Source organism: Empidonax traillii, unplaced genomic scaffold (assembly GCF_003031625.1).
Source record: "Empidonax traillii isolate 1590-97213 ecotype Southwest subspecies unplaced genomic scaffold, ASM303162v1 scaffold322:size1131127, whole genome shotgun sequence".
Classification (NCBI taxonomy): Eukaryota; Metazoa; Chordata; class Aves; order Passeriformes; family Tyrannidae; genus Empidonax; species Empidonax traillii.
The window spans coordinates 1,078,981-1,105,962 of record NW_020955515.1 but is presented as its reverse complement, the minus strand read 5'-3'; the positions used below and the strand labels follow the sequence as shown (position 1 = coordinate 1,105,962).

General features: G+C 45.7%; 1 protein-coding gene across 2 annotated transcripts in view; it reads right to left on the bottom strand.

The window, feature by feature from the left end:
* Window positions 1-2,790: 2,790 nt before the first annotated feature.
* The window catches only part of FAM222B (family with sequence similarity 222 member B), a 36,138-nt gene continuing 11,946 nt past the window's right edge, over window positions 2,791-26,982 (bottom strand). The window contains exons 1-2 of one of the 2 annotated variants that reach the window (XM_027891537.1): window positions 13,312-13,724; window positions 2,791-7,020 (exon numbers count right to left, since the gene is read on the bottom strand). In XM_027891537.1, the coding sequence (XP_027747338.1) occupies window positions 5,456-7,020; window positions 13,312-13,393 (1,647 nt within the window). In that variant the 5' untranslated portion in view covers window positions 13,394-13,724 and the 3' untranslated portion in view covers window positions 2,791-5,455. Of the gene's footprint in view, window positions 7,021-13,311; window positions 13,725-26,982 lie in introns of those variants that run through there. The other variant, XM_027891538.1, reaches the window with a different exon arrangement.

Genomic DNA, 26,982 nt, shown 5'->3' with positions numbered 1-26,982 from the left:
TCAAATCCTTTTGACACCTTTGGGGTGCAGACAGGGAGGATTTTTGGCAAAACCACTTAATCTGCTCAGGCTGTAGAGCCCCAATTCTTGAGGCCTCCACCAAGACAACAAAACCAGATATTGACACTGTATAGGGAGAAAATTGTGAGTCAGAAAAATGTTTGCACATTAATTAAATAAAGACCCAGTCAGGCCCCCTCCCTCCCCAGCCTTTTGCCCCCCAGGAATGAGGGGTTTGAGGGCAGTGAAGGTTTACAAGGACTTACAGCAGTTTTTTCGTGTTATTTCACTTCAATGTCAGTGCATTTCTCAGGCTTGCAGCCACCCCAGCAGAGTCAACGGGCTGTACCCAATTGCTCTGAAATTAACTTAAACTAAGCAGATAAAATACTCCAGTAATTTCATTGCAATTTGGCTCCGCTGAGCACTGAGGAGCATCCAAAAGGCAGCTCTTGCTGGAATATGTCCAACACGTGCTCCTCCAGCTCAGACCTGAGGAGCTGGCAGCAACATGACCCTTTCCTTTGGCTCCTCCACTCTGTGGACCCCTCAGGACCCCACACTGAGCAGGACATTTTTTCCAGCTCCGATTTTTTGTAGCACCCACGGCTTTGTTCCTTTCTGAACAGCCTCATCACGAGATGACAGAGCTGCTGGTGTTCGCAGAGAACATCGGGGTGTTGCCCGCCTTGGGTCAAAATTCTTGGAAGAAAACCTTATTTGGTCCTAAAGGAAAAGCTTTAGAAGGCTGGATCTTACTTGAAGACTCCAGCTCAGCTGTGGCTGTAGGTGAATCCTCAGGGGAAGCAGCAGCTGCTCACACCAAGTCCCTGATGGCTCATTGTCCACAGATCTTTGCTCCAGTCAACAGGTCCAACTGGCTGCAGGGATGATGAGAAAGTCCCCTAGAAACTCCTTGCAGAAAAGATTCTTCCTGTTGGGGGGATGGATGAAGAAACTAGATACCAAAGAAACTTCAAGTCAAACGAGAGGAGGATCCTGAAGCTCCAAGGGATGGAGCAGCTGCTCTCAGTGTTTCTGGGTGCTGGAGCAGGATGTGGCAGCATCTGTGGGCAAACAGATGCTCAGTTTAGCTGGGCTACGCTGCCTGGTTTAGCCCAAATTCTGTGAAAACCATGTGGGAACCAAATATCCATAGTATCTGGGGAATGCTGGGAACAGCAGGAAAAGCGTTAGTTTGGCATCAGAGGATTTTGACCCTCAGGTTTGTGGCGAGCACAGGAGAATGGGGTTTGTGTCTTTCTGGGAGGTGAAAGTGTAGATGAAAGTGTGGATATATGACCATAGGAAAGGGGAAAAAAGCCCTCACAGCCTCTCCTCCAGAAGGGGTCTGCAAATGCTACAAATCCCCTTCAAAGTTTTGTATTTAGGATTGCATAAATAATGAGTTGGTTATACAAACTGTTCAGTCAGTACTTAGCAGGGCAGTCTCTTCTAGCCCAGCTTTTGGAGCAGCCACACAAGACCTTTCCCACCACCAAAAAAAAGCAGAACTTCAGGGTGTGGGATAGCCTCAACCCTCACAGCCATCAAAAATATCCAAACTCACCTTGTAAGGACCTAAATCCCCTTCTTCACTCCTTCTCTTCTTCTATTTTAATCATTTCAGCACCTTTCTGGCTCTGCCTGATGCATTCCTATCCCAGAAACCCGTGGAGATCCCTCCCCAAATTCCCCTTTGGGACCCTGTGGCTCCAAAGCCATGCAAGCCCCACACATTCACACTGCATAAAACCAGCAGAAGGGGCAGAGGGACCAGGTCTTTTTTTTTATTTTTTCTGTGGACAAAATAATAATAGTAAAAAAAATTCGAGTTGATACCCGTGGCACATAAGCAGCAGCGTTTATCACCAGTCTGTGGTTTAATGAAATACAGCAGCAATTCCCAGTTCTCTCCAGCAAACATCTCTGTTTGGTTTCCACGGGAGCGGCCGAGGTCCCCAGAGACATCTCACATTGAAAGGCTTTAAGAAAATTCACAAGTGTCTTTATAAAATGTTAACTTTGGGCTGTAACAAACTGGGCTTGAGAGTGAGCAGCTTCAAAGCTTCTGCTCAAAACACAGGACAGGGTGGAGACGGAAGATTCCCCGTGGAAGGGTTCACACCACGTTCATGTTTATCCCTCCTAGGATCTATCCAATTTGCACCTCGATGTTCCGAATCGGTGTGGGACTGGGAAGGAGAGGTGTCAGTGCTGAGGGAGGGTGAGTATCTCAGGAAACACCTGAGCCTTACTCATCCCTCAGGGAGCAGAGCCACTGTCTGCAAGCAAACAGGATCCAGTAAGGAACAGAGCCCCGTGCTGGAGCCAGAGGTCAGGAAGGCACCCATGGATGGACAGATGGACAAGTGGAGGAGCAGTGTGAGCCCCAAAGGTTGGTGACACTGGCATGGGTGTCAAGGGGAAGGAGCATCCCTGGCCTTTTGGTTACTCTTAGTTCTGCTCTGGGCACAGTGTGAAATAAAACCACGGGAGGTTTCTCCGTGTTCCCAGGAGAGCACGGCACAGCTCCAACCACACACAGCACCACCGGCCTCTGCTCGTGCCTTCCTGACCCTGGTGAGTGCCAGTGATGTGGCCAGACCCCCACATGGCGTATCCCCCTTTGCTCCCAGTGTTGTACCCGGGAATGAGGCAGGTCAGTGTTTGTTTCTCCTTAGGGATGAAGTGGGGAAGGAGAAGGATGGAGAGTCCATTGGCAACAGGGGCTGCTGCAGAGGTGGAAAGGGTTGGTTTAAAGAAAAATCTCACTCCCAGACCAACAGGAAAGGTTTCAGTATATTTTAATAGTAAAATGATTCTTATTTTTCAAGCAATGTCCCACCTGGATGAGTCTCAGCAGGATTTTTGCTTTCCGGTCCTGCTGCACCGGGGCAAAGCCTCGGAGGTCGTGGCTGTACCTGTGACTGCCCGTGCAGAACAGTCCCCAAAAACTCACAACGTGCTGCCAACACCAACAAACACCTCCCGGGCACCGCAACCACCACCACCACCACGGCACAGGACTCTGCTCAGGCTCTCGGGAGAAGAGCAGGAGTTAAAAATTAGCTTTTAATAACAGTCTGGGTTGAGATTTGGAGCAGGCTACGGAACAGAGGAGATGCCAAGGTTTTATTTAGTAAAAAGGTACGTACTCAGGTAGCAGAACACCTTACGGGGACTGACTGGGCAGGGAGGGGTGAGGTCAGAGCACAGCCCTCGCTGGGTTTGGGGAAGGGATGGGGAAGACGACGGGGTGACTGTAAGGTAAGCAGCTTCAGACTCAAACTCTGGCTCCAACAGAATGGATTCAGAAAAATATTGCATGAAAAGCCTCAGGATTTTCTTTCTTTCATAGATGTATATTTACCAGTTTTCACAAAGACTGCAGGAATACGATTATAAACAATAAATTAGGACTTCATGTTGCTATCATTTGGCATAACACAATCAGGCAATTTTTCCTTTTTTAAATATAAGGCAACACAAGCCAACACATAATTTAATCCGTCTTTAGTCAAATTGCTTAACTTTGCTAAGGAGTTACCACTAAAGAACGGGTTATAGTACACTTAAAAGAATTTAAATAATGACATGATATAAGTGTACTAACTTACGCAAGGAGTCAGAAACGTACTCTGCTAAGCTTTGAAACCTAAATATTTGTTACAGCCCAGGACTACACGTCTAAATTAAAAAAATACAAATAAATGTTTTCTAATTTTCCCATTTACGAAAAACTTTTAAGAATCTCTAGCCAACTATGACGTCACTTCAAAACTTGTTATTTTTTTTTAAATTTTTTTTTTTTTTTTTAAATTTTGTATGATGTCTTTTAAGATTTTTAAACCATGCTCGTTAAGGAAAGTTCAAGGAGCAAATACTTAAGGCTTTGTTTTTCCAAGGGCTGTGAGGGAGGCCAGTGGATGGCAGAGGCCAGTGGGTTCACCCATACACAATGCTACTCAAACCCACACTACCAGGCGACATTCATACAGAAATATTACACTTAAAAGTTACAGTGTAGAGCAATATTTTTTAGCCAGTGTACATAGAAAGAATCAATGCATTTATTTTTTTTTTTTTTTTAGTTTTTTCTTTTTTTGTTTTAATTTCCAAACTTGACTGTGATCATTATGTTCAAGTATTAGTCTCGTTAACGGAGATGAGGAATTTTCTACTTACAATAAATTCGGTTGTTAGAAAGGAAAGGGATGTTTTGGTACACTGAGGAGAACACAATGCTGAGGTTACCCAGTAGTTAGTGTCCTACAGTCACTCAACTAGCTGCTGGAAGTGACATGGGAAAGGAACAGAAGGAGTTAGGCACCGAGACCCTGGGAAAAAGGGATGTTATAAATAGCTTCGCTAATTCCCAGAGAGGAGAATTGTTCCATTAAATCCGCTGGGGTGTTTTGATGGAGAAGAACACGGGACTGTTGGTCCCACAGTGGCTCGTGAGAGGAGCTTTGCTTCGAAATCAACCACCTCCCATCCTGCTGCCGCAACGGGGACAGGATGGAGCTGCATCTCCTCCTCACCCTGACACTAATTCCAGCTCCCAGAGAAGTGGCTGAACCCTTTTTGGAGTTGTCAGTGGGTCTGGACTCCCTTCACATCAGGACAGCCAGACTCCTAGCAGCGAGGGGTTCAGACAAGGTTAGCTTTGACACTGGAGAAGGGGAGTGGGGAGGGGAAAAAGAAAGGCAGCTCCCTGTGGCAGCCTTGCTGCCTTGTATCCTTAACTCATCGTCCCCCTCCTCCACACCCTGTCCAGAAAACAAAAGTGTCAGAAAAATCTGCCAGAGACTTTTGACTTTGGACAAAGTCTAAATGATAAACGTGGGTAAGAAACAGCTGGAAAGCTTCTTCCTGTATTAATGTCTAAGTACATCCCCCTAGCTGTCTCTTTTCAGACGTAGGCTCTTTTTCAATTACACAGGCCTCTAGACAGTGCAAATGGTCAATGTTTAATGCATTAATGAAATGGGCTTTCGAGTTGAAAATAAGCCCTGCTCCCTGACAAAATTCTGTTGCTCTTAATCTTGGAGGAAATTGAGATGGAAATGGAAGCAGCTACACTACCTTGCTCTCACTGGAGCCGGTGAACAGATGCAACTGCAAAACCCTGCAGCAACTCAACCTCAGTCCAGCGAGGAGCTGCTGAGCAGAAGGCAAAAGCTGCACAAAGGGGATTCTGCGGTGAGGAAACAGCTGTGGCGTGAAGTAGTGTAATGAAATTCTTTGACACAAAAGGCATGTTAAATATTTGATGCATAAAGGAGAGAGAGAGAGAGAGAGATAACATGTAAGCAAACCCTTAAATATACAGTATGTCTTCTTCCAATGGTTACTATAATGATCACACAAGTTTGCAAGTTAAAAACGCCTTGCTTATTAATTAAAATTAAGACTAAAACCTATAATTTTTGTCTGTGAAAGTGACTGCAGCCTATCTATACCCTGGGTGTTGAATATGAAGATTTCGACTATCGGTTGGTTCAGGTGCTCGGTTCATGGGGGGCCGATGGACTTTTCCCAGCACGGCCATGCTCTGGTCTCGGAAGCAGGACTGCTGGAAGTCCCCGCTTAGGTAATCCATGGTCTGCATCACATTATTCTGGCTGGATGGGCCAGCTCCAGCTCTGTAATGAGTTCCTCCTGCACAATCCAGCGGCGCTCCCGCTGGCTGTCCCCCGTGGAAAGGCATGGCGAGGTCCTGGGACCCAGAGCTGTCACTGTTGGGCGTGGGCAGAATGTTATTCCAGATGGGCTGGAAATAGTGCCCATTGGTATATGGCAAGGGTCCCTGCAACCCGTTCACAGGCGGAGAAGGCGTTGGCTTCTCGATGGGGGGCTTCAAGCTGAACGACTGGCCCATGCACAGTTCTTGAGGGTAGTTGGAAGTTTTGCCAGGAAAACTCTGCCCTGCGATCTCCCTCTGAGGGTGCTTCCCTGCGAGTCCAGCAGGCCCAGCAGCATCCCCACACATTTGCTGCAGATGTGCAAGCTGGTGCTGGTTCCACGCAACCGATTTGATTTCGTTCTGGTAGGCGGGCGGCACCCTGTTAATGTTGACCATGGGCACATTAACAGAGGCAGGAGGAATAGCAGCAGCAGCATGATCGACAGGGTTTACTACACAGGAAGGCATGGGTGTAGGGACATTGTGAGTAGATACCCTGGTACTTGCATTGATAAGCAGGTTGCGACTTATAGGGCTGGGGTTTGCAATCTGTCCCTCACACACTGAGGTAGTGCTAATGCCAGCTCTGGCCTGGCAGAACTGGTTAATCTGGTGCACAATGCTGCTCAGGTCCGGTGGCTGGTTCTGCTGCAGGGTGGCAGCCATAGAGAGGGGAATGGTTGAGGTAGACACGGTCACATTCGGCGGCGCATCTGCATCCGGCATCTTTCTGCTTCCATGTAAACCCGGCTGCAGCAGAGGATTCGGGGGGTGCTGCAGAGTCTGGTGTGCCATGGTCTGAGGGTGCTGCAAGCCCTGCGGCTGCTGCATGTTCTGCGGGTGCGGCAGCGCCTGCGGGATCCCCTGAGGGTGCGGTAAGCTTTGTGGCTGTGGAATACCCTGAGGGTGCTGCGGGATGCCCTGGGGGTGCGGCAAAGTCTGTGCATGCTGGAGAGCCTGCTGGCGAGCAAGCGCCTGGGGGTGGGTTAAAGTGCTTGGTGCAACGTAGGGCGTGGAAGGGGGGTTCATCATCGCTTCCGGCAGCAGGCGCGTGCGTGTCCCGTCAAAGTCTTTGATAATTCCTTTTGCTGGAGATTTGACTATGGCCAGGAGGCCCGTTTTTGTGGTGGCCTGAGATGGGTAGGGACTGTACCTCTGGCCCGAAGTATCAAGTCCGTTCACAGTACGGCGTATGTGTTTCCTCTGGGGAACCTTGACGCTGTTTGGAAAAATTTTTATAGTCAGGGGATTGTTGGCGACCTTCTTAGCATAAGCATCCAATTCTGCTGGGGTAGGATACTGTGCAGATCTCATTTTCTGTGTAGTGTCCCCTGTGGAGAAAGGAAATTCGTCAATTCTGGTAAGCAAGGGATCAACCCCAAGGCAAGACAGTCACACAACAAGGGTAGAAAATCTCCAAGGAATCGAGAGGCAAGAAAACTTCATCTTCCCAGACCAGCGGGTCGTGCACCAGACGCCTCATTCCCTTTATTACCTGGTGACCAACACGAGCCCCAGTTCAGCTTAAGGCAAGACCTGCCCAGGGGAGCAAAACAAAAACCAATGTTCTCATCAGAGTATGTGTACAGTTGGATAAAAACAGGTACGTGCTGTAAACATCGGATTGTCTCCAGCTGAAATATTTCTCACAGCTTGTGGTGGCAAGCTGGTTTCTATTCCCCTAATTTAAGGCTGCCTCCCCACGGCTCTTCAAGCCGTTCTCACTATTTTTACCGTGTGATTCAAAATCAGAAAGTTATGAATTAAACATGAGCCCCCTGTAATCCTGAGGTGAGATCCAGACTGTGGTTGGCTGACCCTGGCTGGGCCACAGGTGCCCCCCAAAGCCGTTCTTTCACTCCCTTCCTCAGCTGGGCAGGGAAGAGGAAACAACAGCAAAAGGCTTGTGGGTCATTATAAAGACAGGGAGAGATCACTCACAAACTACTGTCATGGGCAGAACAGACCTGACTTGGGGAGAATTAGTTTAATTTATTACCGATCAAGTAAGAGTAGGGTAATGAGAAATAAAACCAAATCCTAAAACTCCTTTACTCCACCCCTCCCTTCCTCCTGGGCTTAACTTTCCTTCAGGCATCCACTACTCCAGCATGGGGTCTTCCATGGGCTGCAGATGGATCTCTGCTCCTCTGTGGACCTCCATGGGCTGCAGGGGCAGAGGGGCCTCACCACAGTCTTCCCCACAGGCTGCATGGGAATCTGGGAATCTCAGCTCCCGCACCTGGAGCACCTCCTCCCCCGCTCCTTCTTCATGCCCTGGGGGTCTGCAGAGCTGTTCCTCTCACATTCTCATTTCTCTCTCCAGCTGCAGTTGTGCAGGTTTTTCTCCCTTCTTAAATCTGTTATCCCAGAGCCTTGGCCAGCAGCAGGTCTGTTCTGGAGCCAGCTGGCATTGGCTCCATTGGACACGGGGGAATTTTCTAAGCAGCTTCTCACAGAAGCCTGTAGCTCCCCATCACCAAAATCTTGCCCTGCAAACTCAACACACATCAGAGCTTCAGCTGAAGCCTCCATTTACACCCAAGTCCTTTCCTAGGTGCTGACATCTGAAAGCACTTTTTGAGTGTCTTGCTGTCCATTAGGAGGCCCTTGTTGGTCCAAGCTCAGCAAATGGAAGGAGGCTCATTACTTTATGGCTTGCAATTATTTCTTCAGCTGACTTTTCAGGGTGGCACCTTGCTAAGGACAGGCCCATATCACACGGCAAAATGTGATTACCTCTCAAGATTAAACACATGTTACTCCCCAGACACAGACAAGAGGCTTCTGGAGACAGGTGTGGTTTCACTTCCTCTGATTTACCAGACACCTACCTGGCCCACAAGCTCAAACTGCTTCTGCAAAGAACTTCAGAAATCTAGGGAAATGCTTGTGCCTCTTCTGCCATAATCACATTCCAAGCAGAGAGTTGGGCTGCTTCTTACCACAGCTCCGCTGCCCAACTCCTATGGGACTACTGCTGGTTTTATAATCTTCAAATAATGGCTTGCAGCTTTGACAATCCCACTTTGCTTTTGCTTGACTTTTTTACCCCCTCACCTTGTAAACTATTTACTGGGGAAAAACGCCCATCCTTTTTGCTACAATTGTCAGCATCCCCGTGGCATCTGCTGCTGTGCTGAGAGAACAGGGAATGTGGCAAGCCAGCTCCTCCAGAGCCCAAGAGCACCCCAGCCCCACATCTAGCCCTGTGACCCAAGGAAATCTAATGCTCCAGCAAAGAGCTTGCTGCTCCCAGGCAAACAGCCTTTCCTCTTGAAAATCCAGCTCTCATTCTTAAAAGCAAATTGCCTCCAAAAGACTCTTGGATACATGAGTACCAGCCACCTCTCACTTTGCATCCTGCAGCTTCCAGTCATCACAGGTGAGGGAGAGAAGCTCTGCTCTAAGAGCTCTCACTTTCAGAAAGAAAAGGTCAGAAAATGGAAAATAGGATGGAAACCAGAAGGAGGGGTAATTATAGAAATATTAAAAATATCTTTTGTGAAATAAGAAGCTTTAAGAGCAGTTTGTCTTACATCTCTAGCACAGCACGTACCACGGCGCCGATTATACTTGTACTCCCTGTGCTGTCCAGACACTGGCACATATCATCCCTTTCTCTTAATCAAAGGAAATATTAACCCAAACATCCTCTCTGTTCACATCCCCGTCCCTGCCCCTGCAGGCAGGTGGTTCGTATCTGCCCTTTTGAGTGAGCTGCTACGCTCCTAGTGGAGAGAGGAGCCTCCAAATGGCATCTGCCAGCACTGCCTTGCCTCAACAGCCAAGGCCTTCATGAACTCCCAACCTTTATTTTTAGCATTGCCCACACTCATCAAGGTCTGTTTCTTCCCCAAGAGATGACCCTGGCAACCCACCATGAACCAGAGAAGAAGCAAAGGACAAAGGAACCTGTCTGTGTTATGGTTTACAGTCCACTTACAGCCATTGTCACATTCTATTTTCAGACAAAAAATTGAGCAGGTACTTTAAGACAGCTTGGCCATCAAAACCTCTCATCCTGGTTTACATTTCCATAGGCAGATCATAAAATTAGGTGGTAAATACAAATACTGAACAGACATACTAAATAGTCTCTTACACAAGCATCTGTTTTTCTGTTCTACAGAAATTGTGATGGAAACTTTCAGGAAGCAGCCAAAACATGGATGTTGGGACAGGCCACATCTTTTAGTTAGACACATGCCACTAATCCCAAATTTGGAAGAACTCCTTCCTCTGACGAGAGAAAATAACCCCTCAGTTAAGCTTAAATGACACCCCAACAACAAATCTGGCATCCTACTGAAGGCAAACCATCTTTTAAATCCCTTGGACGGGATCTCCTGAACCCAACCACCATTTCGAACAGTGCCTGGTTTGTGCACAGATAAGATGATGCTCCTTTTACTCCAGACTAACTCAGCCGTGCCACTCAGGCCTGAAGGTGATGTATTTCTGAGTGCCCCAATGTGATGCTTAAAATGTGCTTTGCTGGTAGTTTCACAGGCAAGATTCCATGACTTTAATAATTAAGGCAGTAAAATACTATAGGAGAAAGGCATTATGGGGTGAGCAAGAGCCTGAATATCCCATATAAATATCCTACAAACCAGAAAAGAACAATTAGTTCTGGTGCATGGAAAACCTGCAAGAATAGTCCGAAAGAAAATGCTGGTATTGGAATATCATCATTTGTGTGCAAGAATTCCAGATCAGGACATAATAAAATAATGAGGTGATGGTGGATGAAGAAGCTTCATTAGGAAAACAATGGGATGAGCTCTGGGAAGCTCCCTAGTGGTGAATGCAAGGCAGAATACTTTTATTGAAAAGTAATTATTTCATGTTTGTTATACGACAAAGCTGTGCCTGCGAGCAATTACCTCGATAAATTGGTGAGCTGCGAGTTCAAACTCCCACTAATCCCGTGGCAACCAATTCCTCCGGTCACATTCCTGCACGTCTCACCGCTGGAGCTATTTTGGTCATGGAATGAGACAGACTTCCCTGCCTCACCTCAGCACTAATGTAACATCTTTTAAGTGCATTTCACATTAAGGCTTTAAAACCCACTGCTTTTAAAGCTGTCTATGGTTAAATTTTCATTAACATTAAACAAAATACTAAGAGGCCTCCAGGATTCCTACCCTAATGAGAGCACTAGGGTTGGGACAAGCCAAAAACAGCTGTGTCCATCTTTTGCATAGAAATCTCAATTTCAGCAGTTTCTCTACAGGCTTTACAGAAAGAGCCCTTCCAAAACCCTCAATTTAGCTGAAGATCATGTGTTCAGTCTCCATCTGCTCTTCTCTGTCATGTTCCCCCCAACAAAATGCTCTCCAAGAAGGACCTTTTGCTTTATTTTGCACCACTGTCAAAAAAAATGAGCCTTTTTCTCCCAGACTGTGTGGTACTGCCTCTGTATTCAACAGCAGCTGCAGACACACCTCCAAAATTCCTGCCTCAAGTATCCCAACTGAGTGGTCAGGTTAACACTAGAATCACTGGGAAGAAGGAAAAAATATCGATATGCAGTCAGTGAGAAATTCCCTGGGTGGATAAGGATGAATTTCAGGGTTAGCCTGAATTCAGGCTGAAATTCAACAAAAAATACTGAAATTGGCAGTCCTGTAATCATCAGTTTCTGAAGGAAAAAATATGCGCATATTGATCTACCAAACTCCTACTGCACAGGCCACTGTTCAGAAAAAGCCTCTTGTTTGAGAGTGAATATGGAAAAAGAAGGTAATTGGGCTAATGTGGATTTTTAAGCACTAATAAAAAGTCTGATCCAGAAAACTACACTTAAAAATTATTAATACAAACACTGTTGAGTCTGAAGAAACACAACCTTGTGGAGTTCTGTGCCTTTTATAAAAGCAACAGCACTATTATTACAGCCTGTTTCCACCCCCCATCAAAAGTCACAAGTCACTGTTCATTAAAAAATGCTCATTAACTCAGCTTTCCCCTGGCCAGGGGCTGGGCTACTCATGCATATAAAGGCACGAGAGAAACACACCAATTAATCGTACCCACATCTGCAGCGGGGGTGAGCGAGGTCTGTACCAGCAGTTTCATCTTCCATCTAAATCAGAACAAACCCAACAGCTGAGCATTACCTCTGCCAGCCCGTGCCTGCCAGCTACTTTATGTCCTAAATTCTTCTAAATGCAGTTCCCAGAGCTCTTCACTGAGCAGGACATGGCAGTGCTCTCAGCATGGGGACCGGCAGATCTCCGGAACGGCATCGGGTACTATCAGGTGAGGAAACTGCCCAACACACCAGCATGTCGCCTTGTAAAGCTGTAATTAGCAAATACCTGATTTATGCACAGCTGCCCTCACATGAACCTTGATGATTTGCTTTCAGAACCAAGCTTTGCCAAAGAGACTTCTTGTAATATACAGATCTGGGCACATTCTTACCCCACAGCCTTCGGAACGGGCATGTCAGCAATGCTGACGATGCTGGAAATGGGGAAGAGAAAGGAGGGGGATGCCCAGTTTCATGCCATCACCAGTCCTTTGGTGAGCAAAGAGTATTACTGTTGCTGAGTGGCATTACAATTACAAGCCCATGGAGTCAGCAGAAGTGCTGTGCAAGTGCTGTGGGGGAGCACACATGTACATGAACACTGTCAGTCACTTCTGGCAGGACCAGCAGCATGTCACCCTTAATTAATTGCAAAATTATCTTACCTATTTCCAGTAGCATCACTATATGAACAATTTAGCTACAACTGCACTGTAAATCACTTGGTTTTTAAAGAGCAACGAGTCCATCAGCAAGGTGAGGGTACAGAGATCTCCCAATGCACATTTCAGATGCAAGACACAGGTCACAGCCCTAAGGACCAAGTACACAGATCTTACGCTGAAACCTTGGTAATTCTAAATTTTTAGCTGAACAATCAAGGTGTAACTTCAGTGATAAAGAGACAGAGTAAGAGTTAAAAAAATATCTAGCCAGTAAACTTACATTCCCAAGTACAAGTTGTTCTTAAGAACACCAGCACAACTATGAAAAAAATGACTGAAGTTATCAAAAAAGAATTATCAGAGCACTCTGCAGATGTATTTTCAGAGGCACCAAAGAGACATCAGAAAGAAGACGGAAACTTTGAACTTTAGTAATTTGGAATAGCTCACTAATATTTGTAGTATAAGCCCCAGGTATGCAGAGCAAGAGCTGCTGACCTCAAAAGCTTTGCATTAGACTGATCCAACTTTTATCAGTGTCTACGAGTAATTACACAAAGGGAAGTGAAAAAGAGTGAGGAAAAAGTTGTGCTAAGAAGCAAATCAGCTGGCACACTTTAAGCACAAAACATTTTCAGCAAAGAGGCACAAATCTCACAGGAACCTCACTTGCATTGCATCCTGCGGTGGTTAAAATTAACCTTTATAGAGCCAGGAACAGGGGGGAACTTGCTGCACACGTGAACCTCCACAGCCATTTCTCAGAGCCATTACGGATGGATGCCTTGAAGGCATAACAAAAGAAAGACTCTACATTAAACAGTTTTTCCACTGTATCCTAAATGTTTATGTCACAGCTGTCCCAGAGCCAGATTTAACAGTTAACCACATCCTGCAGACAAAACGTCACTCACATTTCTGAAGTCCAGTGTTCATCTGCGTGTAAGAAAGAAGCTGAAAGGAGAGGTCGCCTGGTCCTGGCAGGCAGGCCAGCATGGCAGACAGGCACTAACACAACATGGGGCATTCACTCCTCTGCACACTGCAACAACAGAGAGATAATTCAAAGTTATAATACAAGGAGGAACAGAGAAAAGAAAGCGGCAAAGAGCCATCCCTGGGTGAAGGCCTGACCAAGCACAGATGAAACCGCTGCTCCGGTCCTTACTGCATCTCGTAATGGCAACGGAAACACTTCAAGAAGTGGGTCATCTGCAGGGTTAAAACCAAAGTAGCTGTCTTGCTCTCCTCTGCTGCTTGACACACAGAGAATAACCCAAAACTCTGTCCTCAAATTTCAAAGGTGGTTGTTATGAACGGTAAAAAAACCACCATCATTCATTTCACTATGCTGAAATGCACTGGCTGTCCACCAGGTATAGCCAAGGCAAGTCCTCTGGAGAAACCCTGTCAACTGCTCTTTTACATTTAATAAAAAGGCATGGCATGCATAAATTGAAGGCAAAGTATGCAGCACTCTGCCTCGTGGCAAGATTAAGCTGCATGCTACAGCTTGTAATTTCTGTGGTCCATTAGGCTGAAAGATGAATGGCTACAACTTCCTTCATTTCAGTGGAGACTCAATAACCTGCACGGCTCTGGGGCAGACAGTGGTATAATGTGCCACCTGCATGAAGGGGCTGCAGAGGTGCCACCATCCTCTTCTGTTCGGTTCAGCATTTAGGAAATCAAACATCACAATGAACACATGGAGCACTAAAGCTCTTTATACAGAAACACTGCACAACTCCCACCAAATCCCACCAAAGGGGGGATCCCAGCAACAAAGCTAACTGGGGCTCCAAGTGTCCCAGCGTTACTGGAATTATAGAGAGAGATTTAAGTTGGAACAAGGCCTCTAGAGGCCACCTGATCCAAGCCCCTGCTCAAATCTCCCTGTCCTCAGCCAGTCACAACACTGCACAAAGTTCTGTGAAACAGGGTGGAGGAGCCAAGCTGGGGAAATCATCTCCTTTTCCTGATCTCCACAAGCATCAGTGCTGCTATACAAAGCAAAACACCCAAGGAGCATCTGGAAAGGTGCAGGGACTTGTTATATGACCTCCAAAACACAGGAAGAGTTGAAAGATTCAAAAGTTGTAAGCTGATTTAATTTCAGTCGTAGTTTCACAATTAAAACACAGCTGGGGAGGCATTCAAAGATCTAAAGGGGGCAAAACAGAAAGCTCGAGCCTGACACGAGAAGCTGTGGCTGCCAAAACCTCTCAGAGGCCACTTCTGAAAGAGTCCCACTGCCAAGGATGGCACAATAGGAAACCTTTGGATGACACTGACACTACATCATCAGCGCTGTATCCTGGACAGCGCCACCACCTTCATGCTCCAGAAAACCTCCAACAGCAGAGTTCTGCAGGGACATTTTAAAGACTATAATTTGAAACTTGACCTCAGACCACCACCACGAGTCAGCCCACCCGTGGAACACTTGCACCAATGGAGGGAACAGCGAGGACTTAAAGCTTTCCTGCAGCACAGCAATTACTCACTGTGTACAGTTCATTAGTTCCATGTTTATGCATCTCCTCGGTTCAACACGCAAAGGTTGATTAAACCAACAGCCAAGAAATCTCATTCAAATAATAATTTATGAAAAGTTCTGCACCTTCACTGAGCGAGTGCTCTTAAAAGCTGACTGTGTGCAGCTGAGAGAGCCTCTTGGGTGCCACTGTGACTAACAAAAGTAGTCTTGGGCATTGAATGTCAGCTTGACAACTCCATGCTGTTGCCCATTCATCCTACCCACCCAGAGTAACACCAACTCAGTCCTGTGAGAGACTCACAACCATCTCACCAAGGTGCAGGACCCGATAGCGCAACCACCAACAGAACAAGTTTGTATCATTCTCCGCTTCACTCATAGGAGACAGCAACAACCTGCACTGCCAGAAGTCCAAAATATGCAGTTGTAAAACCTTGTAAAATAAATCTAAATAAAGCCAGATTTTTTTCTGACTCTCTGAAGGAGGTGGAATTCTTGGAGTCTTTCAGAAGATGCTCAGAAACGATGACTGAAGACCTGTCACATCCGCAACATCAAGGAATTGCTTGAGGAACTGAAAAGTTGCTCGACCTTTATAGAGGAGATTAATTCGTGACTGTAAGTATGCAGCGTTCAGTGAAACTTTGCAAACAGCCCGTGGGCAGCAGTTTCTCATCCCAAATCATGCCCAGCAAGACCAAAAAGACAAAACAAGAATCTAGCTCCTTTTAATCAGAAGACAAAACCAATGTGAGTTGTCAGAGCTTTACCTGAGTAAGCAACAGAAACACCCACAGTCAGCAAGAAAAAAATAATAATTGTATTTTCCTTTTTTCCTCATTTCATCAACTTCAGAAGACTGGCAAAAACAAGACCTATTTCTCAGTGAAAAGCAGACAAACAAAATTAAAGAGCATTCACCGTAGACAGAAAAACAGATCACACTATTCCCATATTCACCTGAGCATCCACCTTTTACTCCAGCAACGTCTGACGCCAGCCCAGGATCACTTCCCGTCCCTGCACGAGCGAGGGAGGCCGGTGTCTAAAATGTTATTTGATTGATGGCAAGTTTGTGTGCAGCCCTGAAGGAGCACCGCTGCTCTCTGACTGGAGGAGCAGCATTTCTGACAGCAAGATGTGGGGAGGGTTTGCTCACCTGCTCCATCATTAACACTCATTAGAGCCTGAACACTGACGCTTTGAGAAAGCCTCTTGCTGAAGTGCCCCAGCGAGGTGCACACAGCAATAAACAGGATAATGGCACATTAGGAGAGAGAACAAGTGATTAAGAGTGGTCACAGCATTCACCTCAGAATAGCCAGGCTCCTGTTCTATGACAGCAGCGTTTCCTTGAAGGTCAAAACATGTATTTACAGAAGCTTTAGCTCCAATACTGAGAGCAATGTTTCAGAGAGAGCTATAAAGGCAAGTTGTTCCCAGGGGCAGATAATCATTTTAGGTAATGCCAAAGGTCCGTAAAAGACTGGGGTGGCAATAATAATTTTAAAGGAAATACTGGACTTACAAAAATAATTTTAAGTAGAAGCATAAAATCGCTCTTTTAGCTTGATTTGCAGTAACCAAATTGATGACATCTAGGTCACTGCTGAGCATTAAAAAAAGAAATTCAGACTTGTGTAGAAGTGCTGACCATAACTCCCTCACTGAATTTCATATTATAATTAAAATCCTGCTTCAAATTTTGTTCTCTGTGAAATCAATACAGGTTTTCAAAACTGAGATCTCAGTATTTGAGAACAAAAGCACGTGAAATATCTTCACAAGTACCCTATCCATTTTTTTTGTTAGAAATTAATTAACATTTATTCCCTGATATACTCAGCACCCGACTAGCACTTTCTGACCTGTCTCTTCCTGAGCACAAGCTGGCACAGACAACTTCAACACTATCATCTAAACCATCAGCTGCAAACTGGAGAATGAGCTGACCAGTAAGCCGTTGCACCCAGCAATGGAGGGCTGTGAACTGTGAAAACCTTGACGTTTTTAAACTGTATTTTAAACTGATTCTGTACACTGCCAAACACAGCACAACGAGCTCTGTCTTGAAAATATCTATACATATAAAAAGATAAAGTATATTTCCAGAGGAAAACAATCATTAGATAGGAATAAATAAATAAATATCCCTCTTTGAAGTGATTTTAATCTAATATGGCTGCAGGATATAATCTTAACAGCACACGTAGGACGCTGTACAAAATAGCAGGTTTAGACATGTGAACAGAATTTTTTTCTCCCAAGATTTATTAATAATTAAATCAAAGCATGTTAAGCTTAAGAGGGATTTGCAGTGCTTGGGATTTGGGGGTAATTGGCACGTTCTCACGATGACTGTTATGTTCAGCCTCACCTGCACATCAGGGTGTTTTTTGGTCCTGGCAGCACAGTGTGTGACACCATAAGGCTCACCAGGTAGGATGGAAGGACTCACCTCCACCCACTGCCCTTGGACACCCTCCCTGCAGAGCTAGGAATCAGTTCCAGTAAAACTTACCACAAGAACTGCCTTTCTGTACTTGAAAAAATGTATTATTTTCTGGTTGATATTCAACATTTTAGTATTTACTGCCTCTGCCAGACCCAGTGCTTCTTAGGCCAGGGGTTACTTTTATAACCTAGAGCTTAAAACCTAGGTGTAAAGCAACTCAGTACTACCAGGAAATTTCTAACACTCTAACACAGCTTTATCATTATATAAACAGCCCACATATGTAGTTATTGCCAAGTTTTTAGATACGCCAGCCTCTGAAGCTCCCAAGAGGCCTTACAGGGTGAGAACTCAAAGGAAACACTCCCCACAAACCATCCCTGGCCAGTGAAATATGGGAAACTGAGCTGGTTTAGACGAAAGCAAGCTGGTGAAGTCTAAAGTTAGGTTCCTGAGAGTAAACACGCATGTTTGAAATTCCACGATTAACTGCGGGCTCCTTCACAAAGCCCGAGGCCAGGAGGAAGCGGGAGCATCCACCCACACACAAAAGAAAAGCTCCAAACTATTCCAAGTTTCCAGCACCCTGGGGTCCCCCCTAAGCCGTGTGGGGGTTGTTAAAGGCTTGTGGCTGGCTGATACGCTTCGCTTCTCATCTCCTCTGCTCCTTGTTGCACGGTAGTCCTCGTGAAGTTCCACAGCCGCAGTTCCATAGCCACAGCCACCGGCGGGATTTACGGCAACCCCCCCGGGGCGCACGCGGCACATGCCAAGTTCAGCACTTATAAACGCTGCAAGCAACAACAAAAACTAACTCGGGGTTGTGAAGTTTCTTCGGTACAAATGTCTGCAAGAGCTTGCCAGGAAACATAATTGAATCCGGGCCAATTTTCATGCTCCGAGGGAAACTCAGTGTCTCATTTACCCCCCGGCAGGCTGCTCGACACCACGGAGACTCATTCCTTTTCCTTCTCCCGAAGTAACCTAAAATCTAGGGGTTTCAAAGATTTGTTCGTGTCAACTGCAGACACTGAACCCTCCTGCCAACCTCAGCGTTCAATACAACTCCTTCCAGTCAGCCATGCCTTGCCTGACAGTGTCTAGACTGATCCCGCAGGCTTCCTGCCTTTTTCCAGCCCTAAAACTCCCCTTTATTCTTGGGCACTTACCAGAATGGCCCTTTCCCAGGGCTGCTGAGGAGCCAGAGAAAAATCTTACCGTTTCCTGGAAGAAAATTACCGAACTAGCACTGTATTCATCACCAGCTGGTATCACATCCTCTTAATGCTTTAAAAATGGAAAACTGCAAAATAGTGGGCAGAGAGGTTGTCCTCTGAAATGGCAATAAATCACAACAGCATCGAGTGTACTTGGGGATAAATAAATAGGAAACTGAACAATGGAAAGTCGCCTTTTGTAGCACGGGGAGTGCACCGTCAGCACCTGCCAACACAGGACCTTTGGCTTTCTGCATTCAGGTGGACCTTTTGTAGAGCCCTGCAACAGTTCCGATCAAAATCAATTTTTGCTTCTTGCCGTTTAATTAACTATGATTTTGCTTGTACACCACGTCACCTTTTAGGCTGACCTCCATTTATAACGTTACTCAGGCAACAAAATTAGTTTGGTGGGGAAGGCAGAGAGAATTTAAATGCAGCTCTGCTCCTCTCTCTGAGCTGGGATGGCAACGCTCAACAGGGAAGAAAATGAAGCAGCTTTGGGATAACAGCACTTAAATGGAATATTGTTCATATCACACTCCTCATGCCCAAGGGCTACCACTAAAGGCTTCTAGGTGAGCAATTTGGAACAGGATGCAGTGCAGTAAAACAAGGCAAGGCGGTGGCTCTCGGCTCCAGGTACTGCCACGTGTGCCATCAGCTCCATCAAATTCACTCTTCAGATAAAGCAGCAGCGAGCTCAAGGTTACGATCTGAAGAGTTTAAAAAGCCTTTTTTTATTTAGGTCTGTCCCAAGAGATTATTTTAAAACACAGTACTATGCATCTGCTGAAGAGTAGAACAGTTGGCTTTAATCGTAAGATGGATTTTTACATAGCTTCTGACCTTTCATCTAATTGAGGCCTGGAGAAGAAAAAAAGGAGAAAAAGCTACACGTCACTTCAGTTATTAAAATCCATCAAGCTCAGACTTTAGCCTTGGGATAACCACAGCCAAAAAATTGACTTGCAAGTAATTATCACTGCTATCTGCAATAAAAGTTAATTGGACATAATTGAACTAAAGCCCTAATCTGAATGAAGCTGTTGCTGGCAAGAAGCCTGCTCCTGCCTGCACTCTGCAAATGGAACTGCTAGCAGGAAAATGGACAAACACGAGGCTGCTTTACAACCTGCCCACTGCAAATCAGAGCAGTTCTGCAAACAGCTCGTTAGCTGGGCCAAGATAAAGCCATTAACAGAGCCTGTCCTCACCAAACACACCCTTCGACTATACCCAAACAGGGCGATGGCATAGTTTTATACAACAAGTTTCAGTTTTACTGACCTCTTAATTACAGGGACTGAAACATAAGACTCATGTCACGAGACGCCGGTTTCATCAGCGCTATCAATACCGGTACAAATAACGTACTTTCTGAGCACGTAAAGATACCAACTCAAAAAGGTTTTCAGTGCTGATAATTTACCACCTTCATGCAGTTCAATAGCCTCTCCTGTTGTAGGACCAGCTTCTTTCATCTCCGCAGCAGAGCAGACAATTAGCTGCTTTCTGTGCTCAGCCCATGCAGGTGGCTGGGGGAAGGGAGCGTTCAACTCAATTCCTGCTGATTCGTCCATTTATATTTTGCATTTTTGTTAACCAACAGACCAGAAAGCAGTTGTCATCCCCCGTGCTACTTTAGAACTTCTTTACAGTTTTAATTATTAACACTCCGTCCTTCACCAAAGCATATCAAAGCACTTAACAAACATTACTGAAGCCACATAACCACTCTGTAACAGGCAAAGAATTGCACACGACTCCTTTCACAGTGGTTTAAGGTTTTTTGACCAGATTTATGTTAGAACAGTGGTCTCCTGATGATGGACTAGGCTATGACAGAAGGGATGGAGGGAAGTATCCGGCTCACCACAGGTTCCTGATGTAATTCTGGATGAAGCATTTAATCAGCCGATGCCGCGGTCACCCTTTGTTTAAAGGACAGCAGCGGGTGACAGTTTTCTACCACTGAAGACTGTGAAGACAAACAAAACTGCACAGCATTCAATACCAGCCTGACTTCTCTCATCAGGCTTACAAGGTCATGGTCTGGGCAATCTCCTGGGGAGAACTGGAGCCAGACCACCCTTCCCTGTCCTGAGCACCACTTTGCTCACCACTGCACCTCTGCGTTCTCACGGCTCAGAACAGAACTTCGCAGCTCAGGAAAGCTGCAACGGAGAACCAGTGACATCAATTCCCTTTCATGACCCAAATCAGTGGCTTACTTTACTTTGCTCAAAGCCCTCACCTCTTTTTAAGCGTATTTTTAGATTTAACTCTGTATTCTGCAGCATGGCAGGAGCTGACAGACAATACAGGCTAAGTAGGTCTTGCCAGGTGTTGCAGGCCACTTCAGAGGTGAAGGAAAGATGGAGAAAAGACAAGTTAGGACGATTGCAGGGCCTGGCCAAAGCTTCAAAAGGAGGATTTCTGGCTGTGCTTGAAACACATATACTAGTGGTCAGTTATGAGACTGATGAGATGCTACTTTTACCATGGGAACATGTGAAAGAAATAGGAAAATCGACCTGCCTGAAGTCAAAAGCAATTTGAATAACTTTGTATCTGCCTCCTCTCAATTTTCACTACACTAAAGCACTCTGACCTTTAATTAATTTTCTTTCTCCTTTCATATGGTAACTTCCAACTTCAAATTTTTCATGCTGTACTGGTGGGAAACAAGGATGAAGAAGCAGCCTGGCATGTATCTTAGCTGTGTTTCAGAGTGCATATGGTTCCACAGATATTTTGGGAAGGGAGCAAAGGACGCTACAGACGAACAACAGCAGTTAAGAGCACAGGCCAGGTAAACACAATGTTGTCATTAAAATCATAACTTGCCCAGGATATCAGCCTTACATTTCTATTTTCAGAATGCAAAACAGACTCCCTACCCACCACTGTAACATTCACAAAAGATCCCATTTTCCTCAACAAGATACTGTCAGGCACAAACAAATATTCCTCCCTCCAAAGCATCCATTATCCTCGGGGCAAACTAAACCAAATTTCTTCCTACATGCTCGAGCAACATCTATAACATCACAGCAGCTGCTATAAAATATGGAACAGACTTACAGACACGAGTGTGCATGTTCTCATGTGAACATGACGGAAAATTAAGGTTAGCTGAGATGACTTGCATCCAAGGCAAACCCAGAACAGCCCAGCCTCTACCAAACTGCAGGACGCTGCTCACACATACCCCAATGGAGGCACCACACATTCCCACCAACAGACATTCTCCATCCTCCTATGCAACTTCCTTCTGCCTTCAAGTGATAAGAAACCAAAATACACACTGACCCCTTTCCCATAGCAGAGAGCCTGCAGTTATAACCTCAACATCCGCAGCAGGAATGGGGTTATGGGCAGCTTTCCTACGTGTTCGATGTGTGGGAGAAGCACGAGGTTGTAATCCTGGGCTTTACCACAAAGGACGTGCAAGAGTTGTGAGCTTCCTCATGCCACTCTTGGGCAGAATTCCTCCCTCTCGGCTTTCTTGCCCTCCCAGCTCTGAAAAGGAAGTTTTTCTTAGGTTCAGTAAACAGCTGCCTAGGCAAAGGGGAGAGGAAACATGAAACAGTTCTCTCTCCAGTGGCTGCTTCACAGAGATCACCATTTTCATTATCTTCTCTCATTCCACACTTACTCTGTAAAAGCCCAGAATTAAAGTCTTAATCATGACTTACAGAAATCCTGTGGCTGCACATGACAGAAGGATGACAGTTTTCCCTTCTAAAATATCGTTAGAAGTTACAGATTACGACAGTTCCCTGGTAGGAAAGCAGCTATCTTTCCCTGTTTATTACAAGCTGATTATAAAAAAAAAAAATTCCAGAGCTAACTTTGAACAAATTTTACCTCTATTCAACAGACAAACAACAAACCAGACATTTGTTAGATATTGAAAAATATGTTTTGAGTCCTGTTTTAAAAATAGATTCACTTGAAAATGAACAATATTTGCAAATAAGATGAGGCAGAATGCATTAGACTTCACAAAAGACAAGAACTGAACTTGTATATTAAGGAATAAAAATCAGAAGTGACTCACTTTTGGACCAGGTGTGCCAGTGGTGTGTGAGAATGCGCTCATGGGGGTTGATTCTGGTTTGCACTGGTCATGCATGTGAACCATTTTGACCTGTACACTCACACTGACAGCTTGGTTTAGTATTTAACTCTCTAGCTACTGAATTACGGTCCCACTGATGGTGAAATTTTAACAGCCCATTAACAAAGCAAGGGGTAAAAAATAGATTTAAGACCCAAACTTGGAGATCTGTCGGATTGTGCACTGTGCCAGAGCTTCTTCCTGGACCATGAACACATCAGCTCTTGGATACACATTTTACCTTTTGTTAGGGCAAGATAAGACCTCCTTCTGTAGCTGGAGATGCTGTGCAGCCAGCTGCAAAGATGAAAAGCATTCTAAGAACCTCAAACAGAAGCTGCAACACACTGCAAAACACCCACCAGCTGAAAATAGAAGCCATCAGGTGAATACCAAAGAGCCAGACCAGACACTTGGGGTGGCATTTTCCTGTCAACCTTCATAACGAGGTGCTGGTGTCCCGCTGGCTTGTCCTGACACAGACCTAGTGTCCTTATCAATCTCCCAGGAAACTCAAAGGCCACCTCATAACAGCTCAACAGAAGAAAGGACAAGAAATACATTAGTATTAGCTACTGTAAAAAGTCTCTGCTATTCTCAGGGCTTTCCTGAGAAGCATGGAAAACAGCCAGTTTCCCAGCTGGCAGTTCAAAACAGTCACAAGGGAAGCAACACGAGTGTGCAAGATGCCTTCAAAGCTTCTGCACACCACAAGCACCACAGGTTTTTGTCTGCAGACCCGATAAAACACTTCAGCACTATCTCACCTGACTCCTCCAGCAGCTGCCAGCACATCACCTTCACCCAAACTTTACACTCACAAAAGATTTCTTTTTTCATGGTGAAGTTTTACTGACCACAGGTGAGCAGGACATTTTTGTCTGCTTTCGTGCATCTTTCCTCCTCAGCACTCGCCTTTTTCTTTAAAAAAAAAAAAAAAAAAAGCCAACACACAGAGAGCAATAAACAAATTGTACGGGCAGGACACAGAGGCAGCTGTAACTGTACCACAGGCAGTGAGACATCCCTCTGCATGGCAAACACAGCGTGGCTGCGTGGGTGAGAGGAGAACAAACACTGCTACTGCAGCCTGTACCTCAACAGCAGACACAGCATAAACCTGCCAGGACGAACACTGAGCTCCCAATAACCCAACCTCTAACAGTCCAGACCTCCACTGAGCAGCTCCCGCTAGAAGTATCCCCTGGTTTTCATTTTCGATTTGTCTCTCCAGTCACGGAATTGCTACAGTCAACAAATTCAAAAAGGCAAATTTTTCCACCTTCAATTAACTGCATTAGTAGCGTTTATAACTACGTGATTGATAAATGCTCTACAGAAGCTGTAATTAATGTATTTTTTCCTTGGAACACACACCGAACCCCTTGGCGCTCAGACACTTAATGAAAAGCAATTTATCAACTTGCTTTGAACAGCTGAATCTGACTCCTTAATGCAGAGAGAAAACACACTCTGCTTTAAGCGCCGCTCCTCTGAAAAAGGAACGCGCCCCGCGACATTCCGAATGCCATCAGACGGCGGCTGGGATTTTGATCGGGATGACAGCGACCAGAGCGCTCGTCTCGCTGGGTTATGATTCAGTGTGGCTTAACTGGGATCTTCTCCCCTGGGATGCAGCGGAGCAGGAGATTTGCAGATGTGCTTTTCCAGGACGGAGGTCAGGAGTGCCTCTTCAGGACACCGGACAAAGTTCCAGATTCTCCCACGCCTGCGTGGCCGGGAGCTCCTCGTGCCGGGCGGCGCTGGCACGCGCGCCGGGAAGCAGCAGCTCAGCGTATTTCAGCCTGGACATGTGTTCAGCTGCTCACAAAGCGGACAAAAATAAAGTGCTTACAGAGGGTTTGAATGCTAATTTCTCAAATTGAGCGTTGCTTTGTATAGTTGACATATGCAAAAAAAAAAAAGGAGGGGGGGAAAAAAGGAAAGAAAGCGTTTGGGAGGAAAAGTTTGACATCAGAGAACATTTTATGTTGGTATTAACCACTGGAGGGGATTAACCAACCTTCAAAGCCTAAAATCTAAACTCACATTTCGGGGAGTATAGGCTACAGATTTCCAGTATAGACCCTGGTCTGTACTCCATGTGCAGACTGAATGTACGGATCACATATTTCCATTGCACATGTAAGTCTGTTTCCCATTCCTGCAGGGTCTTGCTCTCTTCCATTTGTCTTTTGATGCAGATAAAAGCTAATGCAGATTGCAACTGCTGATACAGAGAAAGGCACAAGACACAGTGAGCCTTTGGACTAAGGAAAAAAAAGGACTCGGGTCCAGACTGCTCGAGCGTGTCAAGGGATTGTCTTTGAAACTATAAAACTAGAAATGAAAGCGCTGCGTTTTTGTTTGATTTGATCAAAGAGACTAGAAAGGAGGGGGGGAAAAAATCACATCTTACAGATGGAGGGTAAAATTTAACTACTTCACACACGATGTGGGACCAGCTGATCCCATACAGACATAAATAGAGAGAGAAAACAAAGAGGTAAAGTCACTCCTGCTCAGCAGACACTGCCTCCACAGATCGCTGCTCCAGGCTCTGCAAAGAGCAACAGGAACCTGTTTCAAAGCCAGAAAGCTGGAGGAAGCAGCACCCAGACTCCCCATGGGCACAGGTTTCCAGTCTCCAGCGAAGAGGAGAGGAGCGCTCCTGTCAAATCACAGAAAACAGACTCCAAATGAAATGGCTACTTGAATAAATAACTGATTACCTCCTGTGAGACACTGTTCCAGCGTTCTGACTGCGGGATACTTGCAAACTGTGGCAATCTTCCCAAGGAGGGCTTTGGACTGCAAACTGCAAAGGGAGAAGACCATAATTCTTGACCAGAGCACCCGCTTCAACACCTGCTTGGCACCAGGAGAATGAGGCTCTGCAGAAGTGCAAATGGCACTACAGGTAGCAGACCTCCAGATCCCAAACTGCAGCATGGAAGAAACAGGTACCTATTGCTGCCACATTCCCTAAAAGAATGGATTTTAAGTATCTGCTGGACAGGCTTGTGGAAATTTCTAACTGCAGAAGGTGAACCATTTACATTGCCTCTGGGTTGAAACCATCTAGGTCTTTGCCTTTCACTAAAAATGAAGCAGAAGTCATTTTAACAAGTGAGCCAGACAACAGTCTTGCAGAGGAGATCAAAAAGCTCTCCAGATGTTTATTTTAAATGAAATTCAGAAGCCAGTATAAACCAGATTTAAACACTGAATAATCCTTACCATGATTTGCATGAGAAACACAGGCAAAAGGTTCCATCCTACCGCTCTGAAACTCTCCGGGAACGTGCAGGGTTAGATTTTGTTCCTAGACTCTTCAGATAAGAATCTGAAATATGAACAGCCCCATTCTGCAATCCAATGGCTGTTAAGAATGTCTCTTCCCTGTGCTGTGCACTCTGATGGATGCCAAACACACACGTATAGGGGCACCCCATATGAAGAAAGTCTCTGACCTTCCTTACCAAGACTGTTCAAGATTATGGATTGAAAATGCCCGTCCTAAATCTTAAACTTCTTCTCCTCTTGCTGCTTCACTGAATGCCTCCTGATTGTGCAAAAGCTGAGTATTCAGGCGTCAATCTGAGTAGCTGGGTGTTATGCTGACAATGTCTCTGGAGAGAGGAAGAGAAGAGAGGACAGATTTCCAATAGCTCAGATGCTCCCCTGTAAGGGAAGCTGCTACACAGCAAAGGAGATAAATAAAGAGGGAAAGTAACACGCCGGAGAACTTTCACCAAGGTCACGTCAGGATGCTGAACACTACCCATGTGCAGGGGAAGATGCAGGTGCCTATTCCACTACACATATCCGTTCACTTGTTGGCAACAACAGTCCTCATTAAACCAAACCGGTTCTCACCATGAAAGGAGGACATCGGGAAGACGATATCGGCTAACGAATACAAAAGGAGAGCCAGCAGAGGCAGCCAGTCCTGGATGGGTGCCCTCTGCAGCAAAACACAGCTCCACAGTATGTGCAGAGTTCCTGCACGACCCAGGAACAGCCAACAGGTCATCCTAGACAAGAGGATGGACAGCTCTGCTCTGACCAATGCTAACAGCTCCTGGCTTGCAGCAGAGAGGAGATTCCAGACCCATTTGCCAAGAGCAGAACCAGGATCCCATCAGGAATGGGTGTGTTTATAACTTCGCTGCTACTCAGAGTCATCTACGGATTGCAGTTCCTCCTTGCTTTGACTGTGGACATGTGGCAGATCACTGCAGGCAGACCATACCACGAAAAAAGAGCCCTGCACCCCCCAATATT